Source organism: Dama dama, chromosome 22 (genome assembly GCF_033118175.1).
Source record: "Dama dama isolate Ldn47 chromosome 22, ASM3311817v1, whole genome shotgun sequence".
NCBI lineage: Eukaryota > Metazoa > Chordata > Mammalia > Artiodactyla > Cervidae > Dama > Dama dama.
The window spans coordinates 17,920,305-17,933,342 of NC_083702.1; the positions used below are offsets into that span (position 1 = coordinate 17,920,305).

Sequence of the window (13,038 nt, forward strand, 5' to 3'; positions counted from 1 at the left end):
CATAGAATTACTGAGAGAGATAAAATGCCAATCTAAAATTCTACACTCAAAAATATTCTCTCAAAGAATAAACACCTCAAACGTGTCATTATCAAAATGCTGATGTATGAGACAGCAGCCTCAATCCTCTTAACAAAAGACCAAAAGTTAGACAGTGATCAGTAATAAAAACAGCTCCAGAAAGATCTGGAGTACTCTAAGAAGTTTGACCACGCCAAGACACTGTTATTTTGGTGGCATCATTACATCCTTCAAACCAGCATCACTCAGTGTCAAGGGTACCAGGAGAGTTCCTCTTACCAGGAGAGTAAGAGCAGGCTGAATAACCAGTGTCCCTAGCCTTTGGGGACACCATATGAAAGTCCTGCTTCAGGTTCACTTCACGCAGACCTGCAAAGCTGACCCAGTCTTATAGAGATGGCTAGGCATAAGAAAGAAGAGCAAAGGACCAATAGCAACCACATGGCAGGAGAAATTGCAGTTCACAGTGACCTGCTCTGCAGACAGATGCAGCAGATTTTACCCCTGAAAGAATTAATAACCAGCACAGATGATGGTTTTCCAGTAGTCATATATGGGAGTGAGAGTTGGACCACAAAGAAGGCTGAGCACTGAAGAAAGGATGCTTTCAAACTGTGGTGCTAGAGAAGACTCTTGAGAGTTCTTTGGACAGCAAGGAGATCAAACCAGTCAATCCTAATAGGAATCAACCCTGAATATTGATTGAAATGACTGATGCTGAAGCTGAAGCTGCAATACTTTGACCACCTGATGCAAAGTGCTGACTCATTGGAAAAGACCCTGATGCTGGGAAAGACTGAAGGAAAAGGAGAAGGGCAGCACAGGATGAGATGGTTAGATAGCATCACCAGCTCAATGGACATGAGTTTGAGCCATGAGCCATTGTTGGTCTTGGCCTTTGCTGCCTTCCTAGGCCTTCCCACAACATGAGCACCTGCAACCATCATCTCCCCCACAGAGGCACCTACAACAGGCCCCCAAATCCAAATGTGTGCACACCATTGGCTCTGGCCACCACCACTGCTGGTCATGATTCCGAGGCTCAGGAACCAGATGTGCTGCTGAGGACACCAACAACCATTCCAGTGATGGCAGACACCCTGCAACACTTGCCAAACACCACACAGTTATCAATCCTGTGAATGTCAGCAGCCTGAGCCAAACGGATCTCATGCCCTCCCAGACTCAGTGCCACCTTATGCCTCTGCATTTGGCACCCTGCATTACATTCCAATGTACTGCTACCCAGAAGTGAAAGGTTTTCTCTACTGAAATCAGGACATAGATTCTGGTAGAGGTGACTGCTTTTCTAAATGTGCAGACATCTACAAGAGAATAAGACATCAAGAAGAATCAGGGAAACAAATTCCCACCAAAAGAATACAGTAAACCTCCTGTAACATGTTCAAAGTAATGGAGATCCAAGAATTGCCTGACAAAGAATTCAAAATAATGCTTCAAATGATGCTCAGAGAGTTCCAAGAGAACTCAAATATTTAATAATACCAGGAAAAGGATACAAATTAAATAAGAAGAGCAAAAGATATACAAAATATATTTTTTAAAAAAGGACTAACCAGATATTTTGTGATTTCCTGATAGCTGAGTTGGTAAAGAATCCACCTGCAATGCAGGAGACAGACCCTGCTTCAGTTCCTGGGTCAGGAATATCTGCTGGAGAAGGAATAGGCTACCCACTCCAGTATCTTGGTCTCCTCTTGTGGCTGGTAAAGAATCAGTATGCAATGCGAGAGACCTGGGTTCCATCCTTGAGTTTGGAAGATCCCCTGGAGAAGGGAAAGACTACCCACTCCAGTAAGGCCTGGAGAATTCCATAGACTGTGTATCCATGGGGTCACAAAGAGTCAGACATGACCGAGTGACTTTCACTTCTTCAATTCTTCAACCAGATATTCTGAAGCTGAATAATAAATGGATGGGCTTCCCAGGTGGCACTAGTGGTAAAGAACCTGTCTGCAAGTGCAGGAAATGTAAGAGACTCGGGTTCGATCCCTGGGTCCAGAAGATCACCTGGAGGAGTGCATGACAACCCACTTCAGTATTCTTGCCTGGAGAATACCATGGACAGAGGAGCCTGCTGGGCTACAGTCCATAGCATCACAAAGAGTCAGCCATGACTGAGGCGACTTAACATGGACAATACAATGAGTAAACTGAAGAATTCAACAAAGAGATTCAACAACAGACTTGATGAAGGGAAAGAAAAAGAAGAAAGAACCAATGTGTTAGAAGAAAGATTAGTTGAATCCGAACAGAGGAACCAAAAGAGAATGAAAGGAATATAGAAAGCCAGTGAGAACTAAGGACACCATAAAGAGAAACAACGTATGGACTGGAGTCACAGCTGAAGAAGTGAAGGAGAAAAGAATTAAGGGCTGAGGATTTCCCTGGTGATATAGTGGTTAAAAATCCACCTGCCAATGCAGGGGACATGAGTTCAAACCCTGGTCCAGGAAGATTCCACATGCCGCAGAGCAACTAAGCTAGTGTGCCACAGCTACTGAAATCTGTGCACCTATCTGTCCAGCACTGGGCTCTGTGAGAGGCTCTGCCTGCTGGCCTCACCTGTTCCCACCAGGTGTCCATTAGGGAGCAAAGAAGCCCGAAGCCAGGAGAAGGGTCCTCTCCTGCTGGTCTGCAGCAGGAGAAGCCACTGCAGTGAGAAGCCTGCGCACTGCAGCAAAGAGTAGCCCCTGCTTACTGCAACTCGAGAAAGCCTGCATGCAACAGGGAGACCTAGCACAGTGAAAAACAAATAATTAAAAAAGAAAGAAAGAAAGCCAGTGAATTTCCAAACCTGGGGAAAGATCTGAACATCTAAGTTCAAGAAGCTAATAAGTCACCCCAAAACTTCAATCCAAAACAACCTTCTCCAAGACTCACAGAATAAACTGTCCAAATATAAAGACACAGAGAGAATTCACTAAGGTCTAAAGAGAAAAAAAATTCTATCATGCAAGAGAACTCCCCTAAGGAGATCAGCGGATTCGTCCAAAGAAACCTTGCAGACCACGACAGTAGGATTGATGACATACTCCACTCTCACTCAGGGGGAAGCAGCTCCTGGGGAGGGACAGGAGAGGGCATGAGAGAAAGAGCTCCCCACAGAGTCACAGCAGCTCGTGGGAGGGGAAAGGACTGTCCCAGGCCCCCAGCACGACAGGAAACGGGTCACAGGGACTGGGGCAGGGACTTGGGAACTTACACACATGGGGCTGCACATCAACTGATCTTTACAGACAAGAGGGACAAGTCATTCATTGGAAGGACCGATGCTGAAGCTGAAACTCCAATACTTTGGCCACCTGATGCGAAGAGCTGACTCATTTGAAAAGACCCTGATGCTGGGAAAGAGTGAAGGCGGGAAGAGAAGGGGACAACAGAGGATGAGCTGGTTGGATGACATCACCGACTGAATGGACATGAGTTAGAGTAAACTCTGGGAGTTGGTGATGGACAGGCAGGCCTGCCTGGCGTGCTGCGGTCAATCGGGTTGCAAGGAGTCAGTCACGACTGAGCGACTGAACTGAACTGAACTGGACAGACAAGAGGACCCCTCTCCTGGCTTTGGGCTTCTTTGCTCCCTAATGGACACCTGGTGGGAACAGGTGAGGCCAGCAGGCAGAGCCTCTCACAGAGCCCAGTGCTGGGCAGACACTGCAACAAGCAGATGGGAGCCGGGGATGGGGGAGAGGAGGCAGAGAGAGGCAGGCAGGTGCACGATAATCTCTGATCCAGTTACATGGAGCGGCAATGACACCCAGCCCTGTGGACACCCTGTGTGCTTCACAGGCCAACGGACTCAGTACCTGCTCAGCAACTCCATTCCTCTCACACAGACAGGCTCCACCTCCCCTCACACATACACACACACATAGGTTCACACAGTCCCCCATACACACATATTCTCTCACATACACAGAGCCTCACACAACCTCACACACCCTCACACACTACTCACACACTCCTCACACACCCTCACTCACCCACACATACTCATCACACACCTTCATACATCACTTGCACACTCCTCACACACTCCACAAACACATACAGTCTTCACACCCTCACAGACACAATTTCTTCACACACCCTCACACACACACACACACACTCTTCATACCCTCACACACACACACACACACCCTCACACACTCCTCACCTGCACACATACACACACACAAGCACAGAGCCTACAGGAGTGAAGACACAGGAAACACGAGGACCCAGGGGCAGTGCTCACACACCAGGCATGGGCGGCATGTGGGAACAGCCCAGAGCCCAGCTGAGCTCAGTCACTGGACCATCCACACAATGGGAGCCACAGGGACTCCTGGAAGCTCCCTGAGAAAAGGGACACAGTGGAGGGACTCAGGGTGATCCACCTCGGTCCAGACCAAACTTCACTGCTCTGTAAAATCTGCCTCTATGACCAGTGGACCCCCCGCAGGAGAGGGACCAGTATTCACAGTCAGTGAGGTTCCTTTTTGGTCAAAAACACTGAGGCTCAGCTCCAGAACCCCAGACACTTTTCCCTTCACCAAGGCTTCCACTCCCTGCTGTGGACCCAGGACAGAGGGGCAGCTCTTACCTTGACCACCCACCACAGTGCCGAGGAGGAGGACACAGAGTCCCTGGAGGGAGAGGTGTTGGCTTAGAGCCATCCTGACCCCACGTCCTCAAGGTCACAGTCCCAGCTGCAGGATCAGGCTATGAGGAGGCGTCAGGGTGCCGACTGGGGTCTATATAGACCGTCCCCTACATCCTCCCTCCTGAGAGCCAATAGCAACACCTTTCACCATTTTAGGCACTATCGGAGGCTGCATCTGCCACTTTCTGAAGCTCAGACACCAATGAGCTTCTGAATCTTCAACATCTCCTTATATGAGCAACACGGTCCTTTGACCTCCCGCTTCGGTGGTCCTGAGAGCTGGGTCCCACCACTGGGACTGGGGGAGAAAAAGATCATCAAAAAGCATGAGTGCCTTTCTCTCCCCTGATCACCCTGGTCAATATCTGCAGACTGTGAGATCTCACAGGGTCTGGGTGTGGAATCTGTTGATCCATGGAGAATAACTTTTGTAGAATCAAGTATTGATCTTCCCTGGCACTGAGCTCAGGCTGGAAGCAGAGAACTACAAGAAGTCTTGAAATACAAGAGTATTTATCAGGTCAGCAGAAAATGAGGACCAGGAGTATAGGAATTCACAGGTGACTGTGAAGGCAAGAAGTGAGACCCATCAAGTTGGGGGGATCAGATTGCATGTCTTTTCCCGCCTCTCAGAATGATCTGGAGACTGAGTCCTGGAGCTCATGCCGACAAGCTCAGTCGTGTCTGACTGTTTGCAACCCATGGACTGTACCTTACCAGCCTCCTCTGTGCAATAGATTTCCCAGGCAAGAATACTGGAGGGGGTTGTCATTTCCTTCTAAAGGGATCTTTCTGACTCGAGGATCAAACCCACGTCTCCTGCATTGGCAGGCGGGTTCCCTATAGGGACATTCAGACATGTTAAATCTCTTTCCCTTTATTGCATTTCATTTTATGTGAAGTATCTCTTTCAGCTAGTCCCTAAATGATGCTGACAGAGAGAAAGAGATTGCTATTAAAGGAAACAAAGAGAAAGGAGGAGTCGTCATTCAACTCTAGCCCACCAAAATAGGAGCAGGGATCTCTAGAAGAAAACATGGGGCTTCACTACTAACTCAGCAGTAAAAGTCTGCCCACCAAACAAGAGACTTGGATTCGATCCCTGGGTCGGGAAGGTCCCCTGGAGAAGGAAATGGTGACCCACTCCAGTATTCTTGCCTGGAGAAAATCCGTGGACAGAAGGGCCTGGCTGGGTACAGTTCATCGTGTCGAAATAAGTTGGACATGACTAAATGACTAAACAATGAAAACAAAAAGAAAATTATAGCTTAGAAAGACTAAAGTTTTCTAAACTTCTCATGTACCCCCTTTATATGCTGAGTATGGTTTGGTAAGATTCACAATACATTTGTATTATAAACCATAACTAAAGAAGACGCAAAATATAATTTAAGGGAACAGCTCCAGAGAGATGAAGAAATAGAAAGTCTTCTGTTACATGATCTCTGCAGGCCAGGGGCAAAGAAGGGTTAAGGGAAGCAGAGAAGAGAAGGGGGTTCATGCTGCCTGAAACCACCAATGAACCCACTTCCTCTGCTCTGCATTTAAGAGGAAAGGTGGTGGCAAGAATGGAATCCCAGCTGGGATGATGGGACAGATCCAAGCAGAAGAGATGGTGTCCAGTGTAGCCATTGCTGCCTTGTTCTGGTTCCACTCAACATAGAAGTTCCCAGATGCTCCCCCAGAAGGTACCCCTGGGATGAATAGAGAGACTGAGTAGGGCCATAAGGGATGCAAGATAGAGCTCCCTCATTGAAATTCAATGTCTCTAATGTGCTGCCCCCTTTCCTCATGCCCCCTCAGGCTCAAGATTCCCATGATGCAGCCCTGTGGTCCAAACAAGCCAACCTGAGGCCCTCTCACCCTGACTCCCTCTTTTCAGCACAGAAATGGAGGGAAGCATCTGTGACACACAGGCCCCAGAGTCCCCACCGGAGTTCAGAGACAGCTTCGTGAGCCACCCATGGCCCACCTTAAGGTCTCAGCCTGGCCAGCACCCAGGGCACCTGCAGGTTAGTCCACAGCCCTGTCATATCCCCCACCAGAGGGACCCCTCATCCCAGTCAGCAGACACAACTTCTCTGTCCCGCCATGCCCGTCCTTCCTCCTTGACTTGGGAGAAAAGACAGTTGACACATGATTTTCTTCCTCTAAACATGCTAATGTTTACCAATTATTTATGCAAGAATCACCTCCTTGTCATCTGGTCCTCTCACTCTCAAGCCCCATGACTGTACCTGACCCTGTCTCCTTCTATATCTGGAACTTTAACACATTAATGATAAAAATTATTATAAATATCAAAACCAAACTTTAAACTCAGTTGATGAAGTAAGGCCAGGACCTGCTCAGCCACTTAGAATTGATGCTCTACTCCCTCTGGACCCAGAGTCATCATTCCTTACCCAGTTATGGACTCCACACCGTCACCAGAAACCACCAGAGAGACACCTGGAACACAGTACCTGCTTCCTGGGGTTCAGTCATCCCTCCCACAGGATGACACACGTATTCGTTTAGTGAACCAGGTACACATGGTCTCACCTTGGGATGGAGATCTCACAGGTAAGATGCTGTTAGCGGCTCCAGACCCTTTTTAGAAAGGGATGAGCTATAAGGAGTGGCAAATTCAGGGCTGGCAGACTGTCCCCACAGCACCCTCTATCCCAGAGCTGGGGGTGCAGGGTTACATGGACCAACTCATCCTCTGATGAAGCTATATCTTCTCTGAGACATAAGGAAATCTTAGTGTCTCATCTTATCAAAGATTTGAAGGAGGAAAGTTTTAGGGAGGACACTAACCCAGCTGTGTCCACAACGAACATGAGACAGTGAAGTAGAGGGGTCAGGAGAACAGACTCGGGAGCCAGACTGCCTGGTCTTGACTCACAGTTTAGCTCCATGCCAGTGTGGGCCTTGAACAGGGTTCTTACACTCTCTGCTTAGTAAAAGGAGGGTTATGATCCTACCAAGATGACTGATTTTGCTGAGGATTAAGTGACTGGGCATTAGTATGTGATATTATAACACTAGTTAACAGTAGTACATGTCCTGATGCTGATGTGATCAGCCGTGGCCAACACCTTGCGAGCCCATGCCAGGTTCCGCTGTCAATGGAAGTTTCCAGGCAAGAACAGTAGCACATAGTAGTAGTATTATGTGCTACTGTTAACTTGCTTTCCTGATGGCTCAGATGGTAAAGAATCTGCCTGCAATGCAGGAGATCTGAGTTCAATCCCTGGGTCAGGAAGATCCTCTGGAGAAGGAAATGACAACCCACTTCGGTATTCTTGCCTGGGAAATCCCATGGACAGAGGAGCCTGGAGGGGCTACAGTCCATGGAGTCACAATGAGTTGGTCACAGCTGAGCAACTAACACACACACACACACACACACACACACACACAGTGTTAGAGAAGCAGAGTTAGGGCATCTCCCACCATCTCAGCCCAGGAATCCCAGGACTCTAGAACAGGAATTCAGTTCTGTTACCTGGAGCTTTGACTGTGGCTGTCAGAACTCTCCCAGGAACCACGTGCTGTGATGGTCCTTGGTGCCAACCAGAGTTGTGAGTCTCCCACACATCACTCCTTCTCTCTGTGCCCCATGTAACTGCTCAAGAACCTCGGCCTTACCATTGGTGAGCTTTTGTGAATTAAGTTGTTTACTTGCTTATTTTACTTTATAAACATGGATGTACTTGGTAAAACATTTTGTGTCTAATTCACCTCCATATCCCCGATGCTTGGCTAACTAAAAATCGTAAATGATGTCTCTTGTATACCTGAATGAATGAATGTCAGCCTGGTAGTTTACACAAATCATTTCAATCAAAAAGAAATCTTTTGAGAAATAATTTAACTTATCGTGAGGATGTAACAGCACATTGAAAGCTGTATCATTTGTTTTAATGATATTTCAATACTGTTAAATGGTCTGAGCTATACATGGTTCACTTCAAAACCTGTCTGCAATGAATGCAGTAAATTTCAATATCTAGAAACAACCTAGCCCCAGTACAAGAGCAGTGCTGAGAGAAACAGCTCTAAACATGTATACACGCTGCAAGTTTCTTTGTATATCTGAAGACAAAGAAGACAAACCACAGAACACTGACAGGTGAAGACCCTGGAGCCTCCTGTTCTGGTCTTAATCAGATATGGCCAAGTGGTCAGGATGTTTATGTATTTATCTTTTGGCACATTTTCAATTCAAACCACACACAGCTGTAACAGGAAGAAATTTTGCTATAAAAAAATTTAAACATCTTCCATGTTGAATTAGAAGTGCAGAAGTAAAGAGCAGAAAGATCTTGTTCTTTTACTAGGCTAAATATTTGTCCTTATGGATTCTAAAGTAATAAAACATGTAGCATTATTGTTCCCAAATCACCATAAGAATATTGTCGTCAGAGGTTCAGTAATCTCTTTGCTAGAAAAGTTAATAACTAAACCTGCTTGCTTGAGGAAAATTTCCTCAGGACCAATCAGAGTGAGTAAAATAGAAAACATTATTAAATTAAAAAAGAGGTATACCACTCTATAGGAAAATTATTAACTGAGTTGTTACACCAAAGCATTGGAGACCCCCTTCACCATCTGTGTTCCTTGCGGGATGGGACCAGGGTTCGTGAAGGCTCCTTTACCAAATACCACTTCATCACAAGGGCATGAAGGAAAGAGCAAAGTCATGAGCTGGCTGAGGTCCAGCCCATCATCTCTGTTCAGCCCTTCACAGTCTATAACCAGAATCATCGAACAAAGAGTGTGACATTGAAATGGCCTCATTCATTCCTCCATAGTGCAACATCAGATATCCAGAGACCAGAGCAGATCAAAGCTGCTAAATCAAAGACAAGCAGATTCTAAGTGGAGAGCATGCAGACCAAGGGCCCTTCCCTGCTGCTGTTGGAAAGGAAGAAGCCCTCCCACCCCAGACACCATCTGTGGGAGGAGAGACAAGAAGATGCCTCCTTAAATAGAGGAAAATCAGACTCAGCAGGGAGCTTGAACTAGAAATGAGAAGACAATTATTACATTGAACCTGAGCTAAGTTGAGGGATAAATTTTAACTGGGAGAGTCTGTGTTAACATTATGGAGCTATCAATCCACACAAACATCCCTTGCTAGTGCACAAGATGAAATAGTGATAAAAACAGACAGTATTACATTTATGTATATTTGAATTCTAGAGGACACATTTTTAAGCCCATTTGAGAAAGAAAATTCATAAATCTTCTCCTGTTTTTAAATGCACAGAGTTGTCACCTCTGTGAATTCTAATTACCCCAGCTCAAAATTACTGGTGTGTTTATTTAATCTGTAAAACCTTGCTCACTGTCTCTAAAGTGGGGGCTTCTTGAGAACGAGTATTGTGTCTTACTCTTCAATATCTCTTTAAAGTTAAGTAAAGACACATATAGAGAGCTTAACAAATAGTGGATAAATAAGGAAATGAATGCAGGAACAAATGCTGAAAATCACCCTGCAGTTAGTGATACCGAGTGGGGAGGGAGGTGGGGGGAGGGGAGACACGACTCTGACTACTCCCACTCGGCACAGACAGAAGTGGAGTAAGGAGTCAGAGACACACCAGAGGAAGGAACCAGATACAAAAGGCCTTCTTCAAATCTCACTCTGGGGAGGGTCTGATCACAGTTAATTTCTGCACAAAGTTGTACCTCAGAAACTTCACCAAGGCAAGAAAAATACTGACAGCATTGCTACCAAGGATGTGGCGTCAGTAGTAATATTCATCAGATAGCTGTTTTTCTATCTCCCAGTGACTCATTCTGGCCAATGAAACGTGGGTGTTGTCACCTGTGTCAGTTCCGAGTAGAGGCATGAAAACCCCTGTGACTCTCTAGTTTCTCTCTTTCCTGCCCCAGAAGCTGCGTGTTCCACGTGGTACACGTGTAAGCTAGTGGAGCCTCACTGACCACAGTAGGTTTGCAGGTTGGTAATGAATGTGTGTATGCATGTGTGTGTTCCTTCTGAGATTTGGGAGTCAGTTGTTCCAGCATCAGAACAGAGCCTATTCTGAAGTCTTGAAAGTAAGACAAAATCTGTCACGTGGAGCAGGTACTTTCCTGGATCTCCTCTTCCTTCTGTGTCTTCATGCCAAGCTGCTCCCTCAGGTCTCACCTTGCTTCCTCTCTGGGGCTTGGCTGGTTCCCAGTCACCATCTCTGACTGACCGACAGCTCGATCTAAGCGTCTGTTGGAGAGCACCCGCCCCTGGTGCAGCTCCTCTTCCCTTTACGTCACTCTGTGCTGACAGTCGTGCTTCCATTTCCCCAGTTTCGTCTCTGAGCATCTTGACTTTCATCCTTAAACAACTCTCCTTGGCTCTGAATTAGTCAGTTCATCATCTTTGATCTTATTTTTACATTACACCAATCCTGTACTAATGAAAAGGAAGCATGTACTTTCTAAACCTCTTCAGTTTCTTCTGGATTTCCTGAACAAATCTGATTCCTGGATGTAGTGTTCTATGTAGTTAATTAATTTCTTCACCTTTGGGTAAGAAATAATTTTGCTGAATTTTTTTTTTCCCTCAACTGAAGACAATGGCACGTTCAAAGCCTAACTCCTTGTGACCATGTTACTGAAAGTTATGTGTGTGGGGTCTGGCTGCTCACTGCTTAAAAGCCAGTAAACAGGTCAGGTTGGTGGAAAAGGAAGTTTGCTTTATTTCATATGCTGGTAACTGGCATGGACAGTGCCACATATCTGTCCAAAGGCCAACTTTCACCCCCCATGACAAGCAGGGGGTGAGAGTTTTAAGACAAAGTGGTATGGGGGTTACATGCAGAAATAGTACAGTCATCTTCACATTGGTCATCAGTGGTTTGATTAGCATCATCTTGGTTGTTTTCAATTCAGTTCAGTTGCTGAGTTGTGTCCGACTCTACTACCCCATGGACTACAGCATGCCAGCCTTCCCTGTCCATCACCAACTCCTGGAACTTGCTCAAACTCATGTCCATTGAGTCGGTGATGCCATCCAAAACATCCATTGGTTGTTTTAGGTACAGTTAATCTTTAGTTCTTGGGTGTATTTGTTCCCATTTCTTTGTGGTCAGTTCTCAGAATGTGGATGCTCAAGTCCTGGGTACAGTATGGTCATCATGCAGTTCACTACTCCACCTGGTGTTTTGTATCTATAAGACAGCTCATAGGATATGGCTCAGAATATTATCTATAACCCTTGAGAAAGAACTAAAGGTCCTTGACTGTGTTTAATGACTACATTATTATTATTTAGTCTCCTCTGACTGTTTTCCTTTGTTTCCACATTTCTCACGTCTCCAATTAAACTTATTCTTTGACTTAAGGGTTCCACAGGCAAAAGGCAGGCAGAAGACACGGTGAGCGGGCAAGGATCATAGAGTCCTGCTCTGTTTCAACCACAGCCCTAGGGACCCCCTCGGGGCTTAGAAGGGGCTGGTGCAAGGAGAGGCTCTGAAGAACAAGCTTCATTAACTTCATGATTAATCCACCTCTGCTCAGAGCTGATATAATTGCCAATTGCAGGTTATTGAGTTCTTGTGGATGATGATTCTTAAACCACTTCAACCTAACGTTAGTGCCTCTGGAGTGGCACTCAGAGTTCAAAGCCTGAGTGATTGTTCAGACTCAAACTCTATGAAGTGAGGCTCTATTGCATGCGGAGCTTTGGTGCAGCTGAGTCCTGCCCGCGGATCATCCTCAGAGCACTGGAAATACAGCAAAATGTGTTCCTCCTTTAACATCAAAGACTCTGTGCACAGATCTCTTTTCCTTGGCATCGAATGCTTCCCAATCTGGGCATGCTAACCAAGGTTCCTGCAGTCTGCAGGCATTGTCTGAGGCCTTGTCAGGGCCCAGGATTGGAGTGAGGCCTGTGACTGTGTATTAGCTCTATATTTTCCCTCTCTATAACTAGATTCTCAGCTAACATTTATTGAATGGCTGAATGGCATTGTACTAAATGTTGAAGAGAAATGTCTTAAATATAAAGAGATGCTTCTCAGAACATTATTTAGCTAATATTTTTGTTTTAAAGGCAAATGTTTCTGGCAATTAGCAAGGCAAAATTTGATTTTCAAAAACAAGCAGCTTATCACCAACAAATATGTCACAATGAACACTGCAAATCTCTAAGGATACACAAGACAAACCACAAAGTACCTACATGTGGCTTCTTAACAAGTCTTAATCAAACCCAACTGAGGAGACAGGATATTCATATGATTTAGATTTAGACTCATATGATTCATATCATTGGCAATTTTTTCATTAAAAGCACAAAGCAATATCACAGGAAGATAATCTGCAACTAAAAAAGTACAGCTGTACCATTG

The 13,038-nt window shown here is 45.7% G+C and overlaps 1 protein-coding gene across 1 annotated transcript in view; it reads right to left on the reverse strand.

Annotated features, from left to right (window-relative positions):
- Nucleotides 1-13,038, reverse strand: part of LOC133043052 (uncharacterized) — a 187,832-nt gene that overhangs the window by 114,978 nt on the left and 59,816 nt on the right. The window contains exons 21-22 of the mRNA XM_061123942.1: nucleotides 4,949-4,991; nucleotides 4,634-4,720 (exon numbers count right to left, since the gene is read on the reverse strand). Coding sequence (XP_060979925.1) covers nucleotides 4,634-4,720; nucleotides 4,949-4,991 — 130 coding nt within the window. The remainder of the gene's footprint in view (nucleotides 1-4,633; nucleotides 4,721-4,948; nucleotides 4,992-13,038) is intronic.